This window comes from Mollisia scopiformis (assembly GCF_001500285.1).
Source record: "Mollisia scopiformis unplaced genomic scaffold LY89scaffold_8, whole genome shotgun sequence".
NCBI classification, from domain to species: Eukaryota; Fungi; Ascomycota; class Leotiomycetes; order Helotiales; family Mollisiaceae; genus Mollisia; species Mollisia scopiformis.
The window spans coordinates 114,291-134,554 of NW_017263588.1; the positions used below are offsets into that span (position 1 = coordinate 114,291).

Genomic DNA, 20,264 nt, shown 5'->3' on the forward strand with positions numbered 1-20,264 from the left:
CTAGTCTACAATTGGCTTCGTGGCCTTGATGCAGCCTTTTTGTCCCACCCAAAACGTTGAGTCCGCATCATCCCAGGATGAAAATTGCGGCAAAGCGCCCCAATGTTGCTGCAGCTGCCAACACTACTTCGTGGAAGCCTGGTCATACCTTGCTACTGCACGGAAATGAACTAAAAAGAGGAGATTGGGTACGGAACACAGTCGAAAATAATAGCCGCCGAACTGACCCTCGTCCTCATTTCGAAATATCCTACCAACCAAAATGGACTACCCCTGCAGAGTGCCTACGAAACAGGCTGCTCAATTCCCAGCACTGCGGATGAGCTTTCAAGGGTGCGTCAGCCATAGCACGTTAAACGCCCAGCTCCAGTGGGAATTTACACGGCAGGATTCTAATCCTGTCGATCGCACGTGGAAAAGGGAGATTCTTGAAGATCCCCAAGGATTGTGTCGTGCAGTCCATGATTCGGAAGTAGTATTTCTAAGGTCGCCGGCAGGGAGCTTATGAAAGAACAGGCCGTCTCGTATTTCAAAACGGCACATTGGGACATAGTTGTCAATGTTGAGACCTGACCAAACCTGCATCTTCCTTGAAACTGGGTACGCCGCCCCTGTTCTGGAGGAATTAGAGACCAAGAACCATTGGTAAGCATTAGGAAGACAGAACTATGGCAGTTCACGCCGGTTGGCCTTATGATGGAGCGGTGCTCTGCTACGACCCTAGATGAATAGATAGTCTTGTCAAAGTTAGACGCGCTATTGTTGATACCACCTAGACAAGATATTGCAGAATATCTCAAAGGGTCACGGATGTTGTATTGATCCTGAAAGTATGGATGAAACGGGGCGACCCGGTCCTAGTGACCTTGCATCGATGCCCCGCGGGCGTCCGATAACAATAAGCTGGCCTGAAGGTTTGAGCCCAAAATCAGACTTATGTTTCGGTTCCAGTGTACTTGGACGTTCAAGTGGATCATCCAGTCCTCGATGCTTCCTCCCTCCCGATGCCGAACGCATGATGACTTCCAGACAAAACGCGAGGCCAGCCTTCTAGAATATTGGAGCCGTTTCTTTCTATCTTGATGGACATTCGGAATCCCGACCCGGACGCCACAGGTTTGTCAATCATTCACAGCTTTTTGTCAAAGCTGTTGCTCCTGTTCCAAATGCCATGGTTGAGCCAATCTTTGACTCCTTTCTCAAAGCACCCTCAACGCTTTGATCTCTTCATCTTACGGTGCCTGCTTATCATGTCACTTCGCGTGGAAACTGGCTGTGCTGGATCTATGTACAGTACACTCTGGTCATATTAGCGGTGTAAAGGGCTTTTTTTGCGATTACGGGAACGCAAGCAGGTGGTATACATTTAGTATGGCAAATCCCTCCAAATTGCAACAAAAAGGCCGACTTGCTACTCGACAAGTGCATCTTTGCAAAATAAAAGTATGGCAGACAACAGCAGATTTGCTTGTTCGTACTCATCATGCAATCGGAATTTTAGAAGGCAAAGCGAACTCAATCGACATATAAGAGACGCCCATGAGGAGCCAAGCCGATGTCACATTCCTGGTTGCAACTATGAGTATACGAGGACCTACGGTATGACAGTCCACATGCGGCTCGACCATGGTATCTCGTCAGATGGTGGGGTCGATTCTCCAAGAACTTCACGGCAGAGTTAATTGAAGGTGTAGGCCGCTCCAGGAGGACGCAGATAAGCCGTTCGAGACGAAGTGCTCAAGGTTCACCATCTGGTGAGGAGTTCATGAGACACATATCGACTCTGTAGGGAGATACATGCTGATACTGTGTTGCTAAGCAGTCCCTGAGCCTCCCTCTCTTTCTTCGAGAGTCAACGAACCTTCGAGACGGCTTCAGACACCAACCGAGTCCATTACACCAACGAATACGGCTCAAACAGTTTCGCATTCAGACCCTATTCCCATTCATACCCCTCTGCTGTCGACGCATGTCCAATCAAGCAGCAGCCGCCTAAATGCCGATAATGGAGACACCAAATCACAAGCTGCAGACCCATGCTGGTCAGAACGAGCCAGCTACTACTCACCGAATAAAGTGATGCTGCCCATAAGAGTGGCACAAGCTCAGAGCAAGGCTGATGGCAAGGTTGAGGATGAGGAAGGGGATTATGCTATTCCTGCCGACATGGAAGTGGAGATCTTTGACGACTTTTCAGCAAATGCTGGAATTTGAGTTTCGAGTGCGCAAGTGGCGATAGAGTTACGGCATACAGCTCTGGATGGAGCGCGCACAGTACATCAAGCCTCCTCCAACCTCACTTCATGATTCAATAATTCAACTCTTGTCTGTGTATTCTCGTTGGAAAGAAAGCCCGCTCAAAAACGCCTCGTAGAGTCACAGCTCGTCGCATAGCATAGCGCAGCACTCAATAATTTTACATATACATACCATAGTAGCACTTGCTTCTCAAAGCGAAATCTGTGTACATTCTCAATAAGATTATCTTGCCTTATATTCGTGACAGAGAGCAAATGATCATGACGGTGAGACCACTCATGTGCCTTGCGGATAGATGCCAAGGAAGCAGAGACTTCCGAGCCACGTTTCGAGTGAAGTGTACCATCTGCCCACCTCAGCACAGCTAGCATCTTTGGCTGTGACTGTTCGAATCATGATTCTTATCCATGTTGTTTTATCTACACCGTGCTTGACTAAAAACCAAATAACCTCGATCCGCTAAAAGCCAATACTTCGACGTAATCCACTTTGTACATTCCCAGCAGCACACCAACAACTACCCTCGAACTATCACTCCACTGAATCCATCTCTCCAACATTGTGCCATCAGCCAGCTGACAGGTCAGGGCTGCAACAACGACTGCGCAGACCCGCAGATCCACAACGGTCGCGAATCAGCTTCTGCGACATTCGACCACAAACTGCGCGATCAGAGAAGAGAGAGCGAGAAAGCATATGTGACTGTAAGGTATGGACGGGAAGCACCATGCTCTATGGTGAACGTTCTTCGATTTGAAGGTTCGAGAGCTGGTAACATTGGAGGCAAGGACTCGATTGTCGGCGCAAAAAGCGCAAAGTGAAAACCCCCAGAATGGCTCAACTACCTGCATCAAAACCCACCGCGGTATTAATACAAGAGACTTTTCATGATAAATGATGATAGTATATGGTATGGGAAACAGAGGCTCACAAAGCTTCGCAATCCTGCCACTGTCAAAGTTCTCCAAACCTTTCCGTGGTGGAGAAGGGGCTCAATTCTATCGATAATTCGAGTTTCTTCAACGGCATGAAGAACATAGATGTCAAGAAGTTGTGTGGTGCTGCAGAGAAGGTGTCGAGTCTACCTTTGGTGTACTCGGTTGGAGTTCTGGTGGGTATCATAGCCATGGTGGGTCAACTGGCACGAAAATCAGCTTTAAAACGAGCTGTAGCCCACCAGACAGTTCCTTGTGTTGAGTATGAACTTACCTTGCTGATTATTGTTCGCAACCGTCACCTTCGCTCCACGCCGTACTGCCATGCGACTAGCTTGTGCGGTGCAACCAATATGTCTGTAGGTGCAACGTCGCTGAAAAGATTTATCCTCGACAGAACGAAGCCCAACACTAGTGTTGAGAAAATGGGACGTTACCTAACACCGGCTTGCTCAAGTTTAATTGAGTGTTGCCTCTATTGTCCTTAGGAATGATTCGAAATCATTGATTCTGCTGCATGTGTAGCTGTTTTGATGGTGTTCGATGGATGATTTGGCCTTCGCTATTCCTTCGTGGCACGAAGCAAGAATCGGTCTTGAACGTCAATGATAGAGTTTGTAGATCTGCAAGAGGGAGAGGTACTTGATTGAGTGACGGTAAGGTTCGTTCCCATAGGAGTGAGCACCATCAGTGAAGGGATCGATCAGCCGTTGAATGCGTGTGCTTAGAGTCAGACAAATAGGTCAACAGCAACAGCAACACAGAGTCTGCAGTAGACGCTCAGCGCCTAGGTGAGGTGGAGAATAGCCTTACTGTTAAGTACATTCACCGCTGCAGAATATCGTTAGACTTCTCAAGGGGTTCCCGCAAGCTGTCGTGAGTTTCCTCGACGATTGCAAATCTAGAGTTGAGGCTATTCAGGCCGCGATAGATCGAACAGATTTCTCGGTGGCAATCCTGCCCTTCGATCGGCTATTCAAGCCAAGGGGGACCACAGTGGAAGGCAATAGTCGGCAACGGTCCACGGGGAAGACAGTGAGACTCCTCCCGGAAGCTGTGTTGTGCCGATCTCACGCCCAATTTGGTTTCATGTCAGGCAGTACAGAGACGCGGGAGTGCTTGAAGTGGTGGCTCGAGGCTGTCTTAGCCATTCCTTAGTGAGTCTCACAGGGTAAACAAGGTAGCAGAATTTTCAACCCTCTTTTCGACGCCATCTTGTATCATCTCTGTGGATATGCCGACTAGGTGTTTATCTATGAATGAGTTTGGTTTTTATTTCTTTTTATTGCCCGCTGACATTTCCTCTTCCCTTTTGCATGGCCGATGCGCGGGAAGCGCTATCTAATGCAGTGGCCTAATGGTACTCATGAAGGCACTCAAAAGTTGGTTTCCTCGACCAGCTTGATGACATTATGCATGACGTCGAGTATCTCTGAGGACTGACCTCGTCTTGTGGACGGATAGCGCTCGCATTAGATACCTGAATCTTGAAAGTGTCAGCGATGGATTCGAAAAGACAAGATTATGTAAGATGGCCTCCAGATGATTCGCCATTACTATTAGTTGAACCACTTCCACGGATCATCGAAATGCTAGTTCTATTTCTTAGACGAATCAAATCATTATTTTCTGCCGTGATGCAGATGTGATGGGAGCCTCTGGCACTTCATCCGCGCTGGGTCCTGATACGTGTCACAGAGCCCATCAGATTCCGGAATGCCGCATCACTTAGCTGCATCTGATTACTCCCCATTGATGCCGGGTACTATCCGATCCTATCAAACAGAAAAACGAAGCCTCATAGTATACACCATGAACTGATAAACTCGCTTTGCTCCTTGCACCTCGCCTTGACCTCTGAGCTCTTCCACTCAGGTATATAATTCAAGTATACTAAGAAAGTGATAGGCTAAGCCTTCTCTGGGTATAAAAAGAAGTTTTGGGGGTCCAAGGTGCAAGAATCTTGTGTCGTGCGTGCTCGTTATTCTTAACCACCTTTCTTACTTCACAAATTTCCCTTATCCTCCACAAGAGACTTTGTTCATGACCCTTAAAAATGTAGACTCGCGGACTTTCGAACCAATTCTTTTCGAATAAAAGCATAGGATTTATCGTTCTTAAAACGACATAAATTATCACGGGAAATGTGTAGATATGCCAACGGCTGCGTCTTTCTCTGCCCTAAACGTTTGGTTTAGGTCCGTACCCATGCACTACGCCGAAAACCTTTACTGGTCGTGTTGCTACCGTTTCGAACACTGATTGGATCGGACACGTCGAGATGGTTCTCTAATGTAGCATCTTCTCGTGCCACTCTGGTCTGCGAGTAAAAGGGGGGGCATCTAAAACTTGCATGGTGAATTAAGCGAGCCTGCACAGCTATTCCTGTGCGGCACGGAGATGGCGCGTTCATTTCCAATGAAATCAGCCTGGCAGTCGTATCCTACCCAAGTAAGCGCGCATGCGCGAAGGAGAAAGGGGTTTCTTCCACCTGAAACATCTACCACACACATCCAGGATGGATTGGCAAAGGTCTTTCAAGGCTGAGGCAGTCGTATATACTTGTCGGGCGTAAGGACCCCCACGAAGAAACCACCTTCTGTATTCGGAAGATTACTGTCCTCATTAGCCTGCCGTTAATTTATTCGAGACAGAAAACTCAAAGTTATGCCATCTTTGGACTGTAACATTTGCATGCATCAAAGGTTGCTTGCTCGGAGCAAACTGATGCTGCCAGTCTCCATGAACTAGTTTCTCGACGCTGCATACTTGTAGATGAAACTTTTGCCAATCAGCAATATGCTCAAGGTCGAAAGGTTGGAAATCCAATGGCTGGGGGACAAGATTAGCATTTCATTGCATCATTCTCATGAATAGATTTGGCATTAAAAACGCATTTGAACATGATCTGAAAAGAATGAAAAGTAGGATGACATGCCTGAGAGCTTCCCATGTAGTGTCATATCGAGTATCTTACTGTCGAAAGGGCTGTGTCCGCCCCAAGGCTGCAAACTTACCCTGTATCCAACATATCTCGATCTGAATATTGACAGTCCCAGCCTCGTCTCGAGCTGTTCTTTGCAGTGGAGGGCACCCACCCCCGATTACAGCTGAGTGCAAGCCCCCCACAAGCCATACAAACATAAAATACCTGCTGAAGAGCGGACGGGGGGCCGGGGAACGAGATCCGGCTGGCTTCCGGCACAACCATGATCACATCTCAGAAATGAAGCATTTCTTCATGACACGAAAACGACGACTCTTGCTTGTGTCGATCGCGTATTCCGCTTACTCACCGCTCTGTTCTCAATATTTCTTCTTCGAATCGGGGTCGACAATGTCCAATAATGGCAGAGGAAGTCTCCCCCGGAGTCTGTGCGAAGTTCGCATCGTCAGCCACGACTACGAGCAGCCCGATTATTCCTCTAAGAAGCACAACTGCGTTCCAAGGGACAACCTCTTATATCATCAAAGACATCCCGAATAGCATGAGCTTCCTCATGACGCACGCAATGCAACATGGCCAACTCACGCAGTCGGAACAGTAAACCACAGAATCCAGTGTTTTGCACTTGGCCTGGGTGCAATAAAAGCTTCACCCGGGAGGCAGACAAAGAAAGGCACCGCTTGAATATACACCTTAAGCAAAAGTGTCTGTGTCCTTTCCCAGAATGCAGAGAGAAAGCCTTTCGGGCGGATAAGTTGAAGGAGCATGAGAGAAAGCGCCATCAACCAAAGCAGAAGGGTTAGTCGGTGCCTTCTCGCATTCTGCGGTGAGGACGGCATCAATCTAACAGATTATAGGAAACAAAACAGGAGACAAAAATCGCAAAGCAGGTAGATCCTCTGGAAGAGCAACGTTTCGAATTTCGAAGGCCGCTCTCGCACGAACGACCTCAGATACCATTCTCCACAAATCAACTGAATCGATGATTCAGACAACCACACCCAGCGTCGACCTCTGCGAGGCACTATTGATGGAAATGAATGTTGATGACGAAGCGACTATCCGGATGGCAGATGTGATGTGTCCACCTTACATACTGGGGCCTCAAGCTGATTTTCCCATGGCACACGCCAAAGCCTTGTTCGAATTAGATACTTCATCACTTCAGAAAGCATTGGATGAGGCAATCGCCGCCTCTAGAGACTGGATGAAGGACGAGTCCGCTAACGCAGACATGTAAAGCTGGGCTGTCTGATACAAATACTGCTCTGATGGTGGTTTAACAATCTGCAATGGTAGCTTTGCACAACAGCAGAACGAAACGAAGTCGCAGGCAGACACCAAAGTCACAATTCAAGTGGTATGAACAACGATATCAGAATGAAGCCCGTAGCATTGGTACTCTGATCAGATCAGTCACTCTTTGTTTCTCGTTGAGGTAAGAAACTTCCTATCCTCCCTCGTCGTCAGGCACTAACCTATGTCTCTAGCTGCCCAACACCTTCCTTCTCGAAACCACGCGTTCCACACGCAACATCAAATCTTTATAGTCGAATTTCACGAAAACTCTGGCACAAAGCCTGCTAGGTAGAACATTTCTTTCAATTCCATAAAGTGCCTAGGCAATTACTACCACCAATACCATACAATGCAAAGATATGCACACGCGCAGAAGACCAGACTACAAGCTCGCACTGCGTCATCTATGCTAAGTGAAGTGATGTGCAATGCCTTTTTCTTTACGTCTTTTTCAGACCAGGCATGTTATAATGTTGGACCGATAAAGGTAGGTATGCCACCCATGAATGCACAAAATAGGCTTTCGCCCCGAACCCCGTAATTATCTAGAAGGGGCATTCAGTTCCATCTATTGTTCTCTCTTTCCGCCTCCAATCGCGCAAGCCTCGCCTCCTCATTTTCATCAATAACACCACTTCTGCGTCCTTTCTTCCTTCTACCCTTCCCAGCAAGACCTTCATCACCATCATCTCTGCTTCTCTTTCTACCAACCGCAGCAGTAAGACCTGCGATACGTTGTGCCTCTTTCAGCAATCGTTCTCTGTTTCTCGCCTCTCGTTCTAGCTCGTGAGGATCCTTGGCTGGAGTAGAAGGGACAGATCGATCTTTCTCCTTCTCTCGCTCCTTCTCACGATCATAGCCACGATCACGCTGTCTATCTTTATTGCGGCCTGAACGGGAAGACTCATGCCTAGAAGGACGATCGTCATGAGAGCGTTTCTCCTTGAAGTCACGTGAAGAGGTAGAACTTGGGATTCGGTCTGATCGAGGACCGGTGGGAATTTTGATATCGTCGAGGGTGTGCTTGCGACGTTCTGAGGCACCTTTAATTTCGATGATTGAAGGTTTACGGAAGATCTCCTCCGCCTCGACAGGTGATTCCGCCACACTTGGCTCGGCTTTCGGTTCAGGTTGAGGCTCTTCGGAATAATGGCGGCTGCGGCGTCTGTGCGAGTCCCGCTCCCTGTCGCGGCTTCTTGACCTCTCACGATCGTCACGATGTGAGCGGCGTGAGCGGTGTCTGTGGGAAGATTTGCGATCTTTGTCAGAATCTCTGTCTCGCTCTCGATACTTATCCTTTTCTCTACGACTTACGTGACCTGAGCGTCTTGATCCGGATGGGGAAGCGGAACGAGATTTTTCATTTTCAGGCACGTCGTCTGTCTCAACCCTCTCTCCTGGACCATCATCAACAGTTTCTTCTTCGTGGCGGCGATGACGTTCTCTCTCCTTCTCTCGTCTCCGCTCCCTCCGCCTCTCCGTCTCCTTGTCATCTTCGGTAAGTGATGCAGACCGATGTCTATGCCTTCGATGATGTCGATCTCGGCTTCTGCTCCTCTGTCGGTTACGTGACCTAGATCTTGATCTTTCTTTAGACCTATCCGGGCCTCTTGAGGGTGATCTACTGTGCTCTCGCTCGTCTCCCTTTTCAGAGACATCTGGGGCAACACTGACGCTAGCACTGCCACTTGGCCTTGAACTAACGCCTCCAGGAATGTAGCCTCGTCCTCGCATATTGTAAATGCTTGTATTGGGAAGGCCTTCTCTCATGGCTTTGGGACCTGTAGGAGCATTGATAGGAACATCAAGAGGCTTCACGGGGGGCTGCATGGCAGAATAGCTACCACCACGTGCTCCTCGAAGATGACTTTGACCATAGCCGCCAGCTCCATAGTTGTCTACATTGTACTCCGTATCAACGTCATCCAAAGTCTGGATTGGCATAGGAGCATTGCTATCCTGTAAACTTTCCGGTTCCTGAGGTACAGCATCTGTAGTCAATTCGGCCACGGGATTATCGCTGCGTTCCTGTGGCTTGACAGCGCTTTCGTCATCCACTACTTTTGGCGTATCTTCCTTGGTGTCAGGGCGCAGCTCTCTACCAAACTCGTCGACATTTGGAGCAGGTTCGGATTCAGTCTTGGGCCCTTTAGGGATTGATCCAGTTTCACTTATGGGCCCATTCGATTGTTGATTTCCGTACTGCTGTGGAATCTGGTGTGAGAATGCTTCATTGGGACCATAATAGCCACCACGTCCATGGCCACCTCGGCCTCGACCTCGGCCACGAAATCCTTGGGATCCGTAGTTGTTCTGGTAATCATTGTAGTGGTTTCCACGACCATAATTACCTTGGTTAAATCCTGCAGTGTGAGAGGCGTATCCAGAGTTATTTGCGCCATAATCACCGTGACCGTGAGCCATGCTGGCTGCATTTGGATTGAAATTATCTCCGACATTCCATGATTGTCCGTTCCAACCATTATTGAAGCCTGCACCAACACCTCCCTCGAACCCTATTCCCATCCCCATATTCATGCCGTTCATGCCTGCTCCAAAACCACCGTTCAAGAACATGTTCTGCATTGCCATCGGATCCATCCCCGGCATTCCTTCACCATAATTAGCTCGTGTATAATGCCAGACAAGAACAACATACCCATCATAGGAAAGTTCCCGAAGCCACCTCCACCTCCCATGCCGTTTTGCATGGCCATCATCATTTGCATTTGATTGAAGTCGCCTCCAAATCCCATGCCAGGGAAACCACCAGCGGCACTGGGATCGAAGCCAAAGCCAGCACCAAATCCTGGTGTTTGAGGCACGGCTGAGTGTCCGTTGATATCTTTCTCTATGCTTTCCTCGCCATTCTGTGTGACCTCGGCCGTGTCAGTATCTAATTCACCTGTAGACTCTTGGCCAGGCGCAATCTCCTTCTCAAATGTTAGCTAGTGCTATTTGAGACCATTACGAAGGCTTACTTCAATTGATGGCTGTGGAATATCCTGCTCAGCCTGTGCTGCTTGCTCTGGGTCCAAGGTAGTTGGCAAAGGTGGGTCAGATGGTTCCGTTACTATATCAACCTTCTCGTCCTTCTCTTCTGCAATATTTGTAATGTCATTCGCGGGCGCGGGCTCTTCAACAGGAGCAACTGGTCCGGCAGGAGTTGGTTCGACAGTAATAGGGGTATCGGGTGGTGTGTTCTTCTCTTCCTTCAACCGTAGAGCTTCTCGTTTCTTCTCCTCCGTCCGTAGGAAGACCTTGATGGTGGTTCGAAGTGACTTATTCGGTTTGCAGTCTTCTGCAGAAATCGGGGTATGTTCGCAAACCGCGCATGTAGATGATAACTCTGAGTGGCCTGTTCGAAACGTTAGATATAGTCGAAATGCAAGTAGAATCGCTCACAGTGCTCGCATATTGCCTGATCACAGCAAGGCAACCTAAATGCATTGACTGCGAGTCTGCTGCAGATTGCGCAACGAAGCTTGATAGGGATCTCATCCTGAGATAGAGAGCTGTTTCAATGTTAGCAGAGCGTCTGGCAGGAAGCATGTGGCGAGAGGTATCTGGGAAGAAGCATCTGGGACAGCAACCAACCTTATAAGCTCTGCCTGAGCTGGGGTGATGGTGGACGCCGCCATGACAACTCTCGCGCTCCTGTTTCCCACGCGGAGAAGACTCGTAAGATTCTTCAAGGAAGTGTTCGCATATCGTAGAGGGGAAAGAGATCAGACTCTTTGCGAGGCGCAATATGACATGGTCGTGAATCACGGAGCGTCGCGATCGCGATTGTCAAGAAAAGATGCTTCAACGCTAGTGGACTTCCGATTGGCGCGCACGTGACTGTAGCAAACCACAACTCGGAGTCATCCCTCTTCTAGAGGCTCGTTGAAGAAACAATCAATTGTACGTAGAGGCACGGGGGATCCATGCATGCCTTTCTTAATAGGAGTGTTCTACGTTGCTATGTCGGGAAAGGCTTCCTACTTAGCATATTCGGCTAAGTTTAGTAACCTTAGAGATCATGTCATCATTTGGGAGAAAGCTCCATTTTGATGTTCCTGCGAACACAACAGGCAATCGATGGAGAGTCTTTTGTGTTGATATCAATTGACTCTTGAGTTCGATCATGATACTTGGGCAGGTTTCCTGGCTTGATTGCTTTGTCTTCTTAATTTTCCTAGCACCTCAGTTGATATGGCATGTCGGCTTCTTTCCAACTCTTTTCTGTGGCTTGCAAGCATTACCTTTCTTGGGTGAGACTATCGAGTCCCTTTAACCTTACTTGTTTACAACGCAACATCATCTCAAAGGCAGTTCTCGAAACTTTGATCTAATCCTTGTAGTCATCAAATTACCTCTGAGTCTCCTTTATGAAAGACTGTTGTTGAATCGAGAACAACAATCACCTTTCGTCCAACAAGCCTCTTGGTTTGAAGATGTCATCATAAGATGTGTTCGATATGCCTTTGCCTATATTCCGGCTCAAATTGGGCGAGTCTTTTTCTCGAAGCTGGTGGCGTTGCCATTCCTGCGCTTTCGGATGTTGAGACATGGATATTTCAAGTCACCGATCCATTGGCAAGACGTTAAGCAGGTAAACGATGTTCTGAACTGTGGTATGTTTCATACTGAATTTTGGCAGAACGATTTTAAAGGCATCTGGATTATTTCAGATCCTTCCCGAAAACCAGACGTCGTAATTTATTACGCGCATGGTAGGTGGACAATCTATCCTTTCTGTTCAAAATAATGTCCTTTCTTCTGGTTATCCTCATACCTAGCTTGCAATGTATCGATGTTGTGAATATGTGGCTGATACTTTCCAGGTGGTGGCTTCTCAATGGGGTCGTCGTACTTCTACTTAGAATTTCTTCTAGCATACCTGTCACTCCTCAAAACATCAACGAAGTTCCAAAACCCAGCAATCCTTGCTCTAGAATACACGCTAGTCCCAGATGCATCTTACCCAGCTCAGCTCCAGCAAGCAGCCGCAGGATACAAATACCTTCTATCCATCACCCACGATCCCGCCCAGATCGTGTTCAGCGGCGATTCTGCTGGGGCAACAATCATTCTCTCTCTCCTTCTTCACATCGGAAACAAAACCCCGAAGAAAAATGCATCCCACGATCAACGAATTCAAAGCGGTATCGAAGGTGTTGTGCCAGGCATGGCCGTCCTGATCAGTCCTTGGGTAACGCTCGTTTCGCCGAAAGACCGCAACACGACCAGCGACTACCTTGATGCCGATACTCTCCACCAATTTGCAAGACAATATGTCGCCGACAAGCTTTCGATCGACGATCCACTTGTGTCACCAGGGAATTGTAAAGATGTCACGTGGTGGAGAAATGCAGTACCCAGCGAAGGCTTCTTCTTCAGCTACGGTTCAGAGGAAGTATTTGCTCCCGAGATCAGGGACTTAATCAAGGAATTGGACACAGTGGGTATGCACGTCGAGTATCAAGAAGCAGATGCCGGTATTCATGCATGGCCAGTAGCCAGTTTGTTTTTGTGTTCGACCAAAGAGAAGAGACTGAGAGGTCTCCAAGCCATTGTCAAGCAGATCAGTACGCGAATAGTCACCCACATAGAGGAATGATGTGTATGTTAAAATTCACTATTATCTCCACTATCTAAGCAAAACCAGAGCAGTTTCTTAGCAAACCCAGAGCAGACCCAGAGCAAGTTTTTTTTTTAGCAAAGCAAGAGCAGACCCCTGAGCAGACCTCTTAACAGACCCGAAGCAAGTTTTGTTTTCTACACTACAGACCTTCTCCACTTGTCCCGCTTTGGACATACCAGAAAGAGTACAGGCGACCATCTTCCTGACATTCGAAAGCAGATAGGATCATGAGAACGGCGTGGCGCTGAGTCTGAAAGTTACTTCAAGAATGTCAGCCAATTTTCAGAGCTTAGCACGAACTGGAATGCCAGCAAAGCCCTTATTCTCTTTCAAGAATGCCTCCGTATACAGTTCCCAACCCTCCTTGAAACGACCACCATTCTTGCGAGCCTCAACGTTGATTGGTAATTGCTTGGTCCAGGCCATAAGTCGACGATAGATGTCGCCATCCTTGCAGCCAATTACGGATCTCAAACTGCCATCGGTGAAGCAGAAGGCATCGGTCAAAGCAACGGCATCAGGAAGCAGCTCCATCAACAGATCATCGATCAAGGAGGTCATGTCGAAAATCTGAGAGTAGGTGAAGTATCCATCACCGATAAATGTAGCAGTGTATGGGGCGATTGGAGATGCAATGACCGTAAGTCCGAACAGAGAAATCATACGACGAAGGACCTGCTGGATCTCGTGAGATGCCGTCTCCTCGGGGAGTGCTAGTTGCTGGATGCAAGCCTCAAGAATGTAAACTTCGATATGCGCACGAGCGGCAACGGTCAACTCCAAGCCGAATTTGTTCTGTGCCTTCGCACGGCTCATTCCTTTTCCAACCTCGCTGCTGACTTTAGCGTGGGCTTCATGAATTAATCTCGCAGCTCGATGCTTGAAGATCTCAACCAGAACAGTCAAGTCCAGGAAGTCCTTACCCTTAGCACGGCATTGTTCCTCATCAGCTGGACAATATTGATCGATGTAAGCCATATCAACAGGCAACGTGGTAGCATCCATGCCCTTCAACAAGTAACGACCGACTTGGCCCCACATAACCCAGTTCTCGCCTTCAAAGGTACAGGTTGCGGTGATACTCGCAACAATCTCTGGAAGACCAGACATAGCGAGATAACCATGGCCACCACACATCTTACGGGCTTCTTCTGCTCCATCCGCAGCAGTCTGAGTGCTCCAAGCTTTCAAGCTGCACATCAAAGCATGAATGTATGGCAATGTGGAGTGGTCGCCGTTTGTTTGACGAATACGGAGATCAGCATGTGCAAGATTACCGGCCTTCCAGGCAAACAAGATTGCATAAGCTTGAGAGATCATAGTAAGCAAACGGTAGTGCTGGTGTTTGTATGCCATAATGGAAGTTTCACCACTGTCGTCGAGGTCTAGAGAATGACCTTGTTCTCGGACAACAGAGTATCTAGTTGCAATTGTGAGGGCTTGAGCAAGTTGGAATGCTGCAGCACGAACGATGACCGAACGGCCGTTAAGCATGCCTCCATAGACAAGCTTGTCCCGAAGTGGAACAGAAGTGTAGGCACCAAGCTGGGAGACCGAAGCGTGGCGACTAAGAAGATCTGTGCGAGGAATGCGAACATAGTTGAATATTGCGTAACCGTTGTCAGTATCGTTGTAGGACATTTTGAGTCTGTGATAATGTTAGCCGCTGTAAAGGAGGTTGCCGAGGAACACATGCCCAATATCACCCATTTCAATGCCAGGCATAGGCTTGAAATCCTCCAACGAACGGAGCTGGACCATGAATGGATGAACACCGTAGTCATTTCCATCAATGATCAACCTAGCCATAAGAATTGTGTGCGAAGCACTGTAACCGATGCCACCAGGCCCTGTAACCACACCTGTCAGTAAAAGTTTCATACTGTCTGGCAATGGAGCTGCAAACAACGCTGTTGACGCGTTGCTCAAGCCATGAACAGCAAGGACGAAAGGGCTTTGATGGTGTAAAGGGTAATTGCTTACAGTACTTCGCTGACGTCGGGGTTGGAGAATGGATGACGAACTCATCGGTCTCACGGTCAAATGTAGCAGTAGTCTCAATGCCTCCCACATGAGTACCATGAGCCATCTCTGTTTGGGAGTAAGATCCAATGATTTGACCAGACTCCGCAAGAGGAAGCCAATGGGCAACCTGCTCATCAGTGCCAACCAACTTGAGGAAAGGTGTAAAGAGGAATGCAGTCAATCCGCATGGATTTGCATTACCCAGAGAGAAAAGATGAGTGGTGTAGTCAAAGATCGAGTGATTGTGCTTGAGGCCATCTTGAAAGGTTGCCTTGCCAGCGCGAAGACCTTCAAGGAGCATTTGCTGGCGATTGAGATCTCCATAGGTCGCAGGAAGCTTGAAATTGTCGTCTCCAAGAATATTTTCGACTCTTTCGAAGGCAGCAATTGCTTGCTCCATTTCCTGCTTGCTGAATTGATGTTAGGAGAGGAGAGAGAAAAGAGCAGGGAATCACACACCTTCCATAAATGATTGTGCCCAAATCCTTTGGATCGAAGCTCGCAGAAGAGCGACCTTTCTCCATGAGCTTTGATTGACGGCTGGGAGAAGCAGAAAAGCTCTTTGAGGGACAGGTCTGCGTTGAACGGGATACACGTGGGCGGGATTCTGAACGATCCATTGTGACAATGCGCGTAGCTTACACTCAAGGGAAGAATTACAAATTATGTTTTGATGCAGAGACGAAGAGGAGCGAAGATGATATAGTGGTGGTCCTTTGTGTGTTTGGAGAGAGGAATCTTGTGGATTGTGGAGAATTTCGTGGAACAGAACTTTTCGTGAGAGGGCTCGACTCAGAAAAAAACTCGCTTCCTATGGATGCTGCCAGTGACGTCGGTATCTATTGATTATAGGTAATATGGCAGCGTGGTAAGAGGTGGTTCAGTGGCGAGCCTTGTCTATCCACCGAATGTCGGACAATGAGCAGACTCGTGGCACTCTTTTTCATGTGCACCTCCAAATGTAAAAGTTGCTCGAGAAAAGAGAGCTCTATCACACCATCATGAGGCCGGACCTTTCAATAGAACGGTTTCTCTGGGCCATTGCGAAGAACAGGAAGCTTCGACCTCGGGCTCTTTGAGCCTTCATGGAAAGTATTGCACCACCACCAATTACCCGAAAATATTCCTTGGAACAGAAGGACGCAAATCACAGAACTACTTTGGGTCCATGTCTTGAGACAACACACCAAAAAGATCCAGTCAGTTTTCGTACACCACGGTGTTGGCCTCTGTCCCGTCAAGTGTAATTTCCGAATCCACCGCCTCCTGACCTTTTGACCATCCAATGGTTCAAGATAGCCGTGCTGACAGAGAACTATTATTCACAGTGTTGACTGTTGATGAAAAGTCAATATATCGACGTTTGCGGATTCCACTTCAGATCCCTAGCAGTGATCATCACAAAGAAGCTATATACGCTTCGGGATACCAATCCACTATATAATAGATTGATACGACGTAAAGAGTATAGGTCCTGTTAATTGATGCACAAAAATATACTGTCCCCAGTGACATCAAGAGAAAGATGCCACAAAGAGCCTTGTTTTACAGAGCCTGTTGTAGAGAGCGTACGTCAAAGAGCCAATGGCAGCAACGACGCGTCAGGATAGAGAAGGAGTGACACGCGAGTGCCATATAGGGCTGGAAACTTGGTCTGCAAGACCACAGATTGCCACAGCGCCTCTTCTTTTGATTAAAAGTTCTGCAGACTTTGGCAGCAACATGGCATTGTCCTGAAAGACCCCTAAGTCGGAGGTAGGGAGTCTATTCCCGACATCACATGCTCGTCTAAGCCTACCTAAGCATGCTCCCACAAAGTAAATTTTGAAGCTGGACGAGATAGGTCGATCTCCGCCCCTTCCTCTCCATTGTTAATCCTCACCCAACACAATGCAACGAAACGCCACAACTTTAAATAACGACGCTCTGCGCGTCAGCAACGATCTGCTGTCGTCCTCAATTTCGAAACCTCATGATCTCCTCCTTTGAAGAAGAGGTGAGTCGTGGAGTGCATTGGACGCGGTAGGTGATCCCAGCCCACAGACCTCCACCCAGAGCTTCACTTCCACCTAGAGGCTACTGACTCAAGGCACTAAGATACCGTCTTATGAAAAATAGGAGAGAGCAACTCGCGAAGGAGAGTGCAGCTCGCGAAGGAGAGTGCAGCTCGCGAAGGACAGAGCAACTCGCGAAGGACAGAGCAACTCGTGAAGGAGAGTCGACTGCAAGCGAGGCAAAGGGGGTTTCGCGAGGAATGCGGTAAGTGACCGATCTACAACGTGTTGGACTTCGATCGACAACTTAATGCTGATCCTGAAGCAGACAAGCTGAACCACGAGTCTTAAAAGAGCATCAAGCTATCACGATCGAAACTGAATACGGCACAAGAGCTCATTGATACTAGTCGGAAACCAAGTCCAACCACATCGGAGCCAAGTTTCATCGGGTAGGTGTCGGCATCGACAGCTGCCTTTTGCCTCTGGCAAGGCATATCTCACACCTGGCGATAGCAAGCTGGAATACGGACTGTGCTGTGGGGAACAAAGCAGGACAGATGGATGGCGTCCAGACCTGTTGTAGCTTTGCTCCGGGGCTGGACGTCAAGGATAGTTCGAGGAGTTCGGCCAAGTTGAAGAAGCTGTAAGTAGATCCTGCGATCAACACCAGCAATAATCCTAACCCTTTGCCTTTAGGTCGTTGTCAAGGACCGCGATACTGTGGTGGCTCCGGAGACGTTGGAAGCTGCAGCTGCTGCTGGTTTCATCAAGTGATTGCAATAGTTAGCCCTTGTGGGAGATCACAAGCAATTGCAAGCCACCTGCCCTTAGGTCGTCGTCAAGGACCTCGATATTGCGGCGGCTCCAGATTCGTTCGCTATATCAGTGAGCAAGAAGCTGTTATCGATGTATAAGCAGAGAAGGCGTGCGGTGTAACTGGTCGCAGCTGAGCCGATAGTCCCTCTAAGAAGCCGGCATTCAGCCAAGGCTTCGTTGCTTCTCTCTTTGCAGGAGCAAGAGGCCGAGGCTGCAATCAATGCCATGAACAACATCGAGTGAGTTCAGGAATACATACAATCCCGTGTGGATGCTGACAAGCGCAGGTTAGATGGTCGCACTATCAGAGTCGACAAGGCCAGAGTGGCGTGTGCCATCCAAGAGGCTGAGGCTGCAATCAATGCCATGAACAACATCGAGTAAGATCAGAAATATACAATCCCATGCGGTTGCTGACCAATGCAGGTTAGATGGGCGTACTTTTAGAGTCGTCAAAGGCCAGAGTGGCGTGTGTGGTTGCTACTGCCGCGACAAGAACAGGAACGACAAAAGACGGCCGAGGCAGCCATCAATGCCATGAACAACATCGAGTAAGTTCAGGAGCACATGCAATCCCGTACGAATACTGACCAATGCAAATTAGATAGTACCATTAGAGTTGACAAGGCGAGAGTGGCGGGTCCACGCAGAGCTCAACACTTCTACTAGTAGTGTTGGTCATCAAGCCAGCGCCTATCCTTTGAATTTCAACACTGATCTCGTGGTCATGGTCGTCGACGAAGCGATACCCTGATAGTCATCTCTGAAAGTGGTGGTGTGTTCCACCGACGAAGTGGTGGAAGATGAATGTGATCATGGATATTGGGATGACTAGCCAACGGTGTTATCGAGTTGGATCGGAGGACATGTGTCTGGAGTGGCGTTTTTGTCTCGGCGTAAGTTCTTGTACTTGAAGACATAGCATTTAGACAATGCAAACCCATCAAACATAGCCGCCTTGGCGTGCAACTTGAATCGTAGTACAGGTAAGTCATCAGCTGTGCTTACTTCTGCTGGAATGGATACTGAGACACCGCCTAGACACTGGAATACTCAATCCTCTGTTCTTGCATGGAAAGGTTCCAGATTGGAAGCACATTTAAGCTTAAGCTGCGCCAGTCTTTGCTGCCTACCGGATTTCTGGGGCGCTCTTTCTGGAGCTTTGCAGTTAAATCTTACTCACTACACTTTTCCAATTGCCAAAGACTCAGCCTGAGCGTGCGATATCGAAAGAGCACTGAGTATGGACATGTTTCCAAGCCTAAGCAAAGGTGTCGGGCGTGCCATAAGGAACTGGCGACGAGCAAGGTCTCTGAATTGTAAACTAATTGCTTTTCTTTCCTTGAAGCAAATTTTTTTGGCAGGCTATATATTCTGAACCGTGCTTTACAGGGACAGCAGAGATTGATAATACGGAGCTATTGCTGACCGGCAAAGAATTAGAGGATCCGATTGCCAAGCAATCTCTGAGTAGCGACGATATCGATAACACTGCTGTCGAGAGAGCTGATATCCAATCCTTGGTTTTGGACGATGGCCTGCAAACCAAGCTTTCCCAGACCGAATCTGGTATGTCCCTGCTTTTGATGCGAAGTGAGACTAATTGTTGATAGTACGGTCGGGTTGGCAACCTTCCCTTGAAGCACCTCGTTACCCACAATCAACAATGCCGTACACAAGTTACTACCATAGTACTACTGCCAACAATCTTTGCATTGGACCAATGTTGAAACGATCTTTTCTAGGAAAGCTTTTCCGCGTGGAAAAGTTGAATATGCAGGTTCCGTTTTCAAGATATTTTTCCAATACGATCCGAATCAACAAGGCCAATTCCGAGAAAAAGCCGGCATTGAGACAAAGCAGCATGAAGATGCGTTTGTCAGGTTTGTGAGAGTTCTTGATATCAGAGCTCATGTGCTGATTTCGAGGACAAGTAGCTGACATTGGTACACAGACCATGAATCATCAACTTCCGACGCGCATTTCAATCTCGACAACTCCGCACAAGGATCCGAGTTCATCGATCGACTCGCGATCGATGAAGACACTCTGAACACCATCCAACATGGTGGTCGACGTCTGATAGTGGAGTCGATAGTGTCGTTGCCACTTTGCTCGATCCCGGAACGAGTTGGACTTGTGAGGTAAGCGAAGCTTTTTACATCCTGGCTGTTGAGACTTCCGTATTTGAAAATTTTCGTTGTATAGACTTCGTTCTTGCCGTTATCAAAATAACTTCTTCGTTTGATGATTACAGTCCGAGATAGACAGCTCTCTTATCAGAGTTTCGTCTGATGATAGCATCCCAAGTGTCGAGTCCGAGGGTATAATCTGCATTTGACCAGTGAGGAAGATTT

General features: G+C 48.1%; 6 protein-coding genes across 6 annotated transcripts; 4 read left to right on the top strand and 2 right to left on the bottom strand.

Annotated features, from left to right (window-relative positions):
- Positions 1-1,601: 1,601 nt before the first annotated feature.
- Positions 1,602-2,214, top strand: LY89DRAFT_667074 (uncharacterized protein; the record flags this gene model as incomplete). The annotated part of the gene is made up of 2 exons (XM_018212953.1): positions 1,602-1,629; positions 1,823-2,214. The coding sequence occupies 2 exons, from the start codon at positions 1,602-1,604 to the stop codon at positions 2,212-2,214; spliced, it is 420 nt and encodes a 139-aa protein (XP_018073424.1).
- A 4,345-nt stretch (positions 2,215-6,559) lies between these two features.
- Positions 6,560-7,559, top strand: LY89DRAFT_476177 (uncharacterized protein). Its single transcript, XM_018207809.1, has 2 exons — positions 6,560-6,939; positions 6,999-7,559. The coding sequence occupies exons 1-2, from the start codon at positions 6,714-6,716 to the stop codon at positions 7,379-7,381; spliced, it is 609 nt and encodes a 202-aa protein (XP_018073425.1). The 5' UTR covers positions 6,560-6,713; the 3' UTR covers positions 7,382-7,559.
- A 171-nt stretch (positions 7,560-7,730) lies between these two features.
- LY89DRAFT_716682 (uncharacterized protein) lies at positions 7,731-11,354 on the bottom strand. Its single transcript, XM_018218283.1, has 5 exons — positions 11,038-11,354; positions 10,846-10,955; positions 10,422-10,798; positions 10,100-10,373; positions 7,731-10,052 (listed from the first exon to the last, which is right to left on the bottom strand). Exons 1-5 carry the CDS (start codon positions 11,079-11,081, stop codon positions 7,999-8,001), a joined length of 2,859 nt encoding a protein of 952 aa, XP_018073426.1. The 5' UTR covers positions 11,082-11,354; the 3' UTR covers positions 7,731-7,998.
- A 114-nt stretch (positions 11,355-11,468) lies between these two features.
- On the top strand, positions 11,469-13,107 carry LY89DRAFT_716683 (alpha/beta-hydrolase). The gene is made up of 4 exons (XM_018218284.1): positions 11,469-11,696; positions 11,787-12,037; positions 12,086-12,158; positions 12,270-13,107. Exons 1-4 carry the CDS (start codon positions 11,570-11,572, stop codon positions 13,043-13,045), a joined length of 1,227 nt encoding a protein of 408 aa, XP_018073427.1. The 5' UTR covers positions 11,469-11,569; the 3' UTR covers positions 13,046-13,107.
- A 123-nt stretch (positions 13,108-13,230) lies between these two features.
- LY89DRAFT_612522 (acyl-CoA oxidase) lies at positions 13,231-15,690 on the bottom strand. The gene is made up of 4 exons (XM_018210625.1): positions 15,554-15,690; positions 15,053-15,504; positions 14,760-14,919; positions 13,231-14,717 (listed from the first exon to the last, which is right to left on the bottom strand). The coding sequence occupies exons 1-4, from the start codon at positions 15,616-15,618 to the stop codon at positions 13,352-13,354; spliced, it is 2,043 nt and encodes a 680-aa protein (XP_018073428.1). The 5' UTR covers positions 15,619-15,690; the 3' UTR covers positions 13,231-13,351.
- Positions 15,691-17,066: 1,376 nt separating this feature from the next.
- Positions 17,067-20,055, top strand: LY89DRAFT_667078 (uncharacterized protein; the record flags this gene model as incomplete). The annotated part of the gene is made up of 12 exons (XM_018212954.1): positions 17,067-17,116; positions 17,192-17,353; positions 17,499-17,540; positions 17,582-17,734; positions 17,788-17,873; positions 18,038-18,146; positions 18,195-18,287; positions 18,366-18,458; positions 18,889-18,893; positions 19,300-19,476; positions 19,521-19,790; positions 19,862-20,055. The coding sequence occupies 12 exons, from the start codon at positions 17,067-17,069 to the stop codon at positions 20,053-20,055; spliced, it is 1,434 nt and encodes a 477-aa protein (XP_018073429.1).
- Positions 20,056-20,264: the final 209 nt, after the last annotated feature.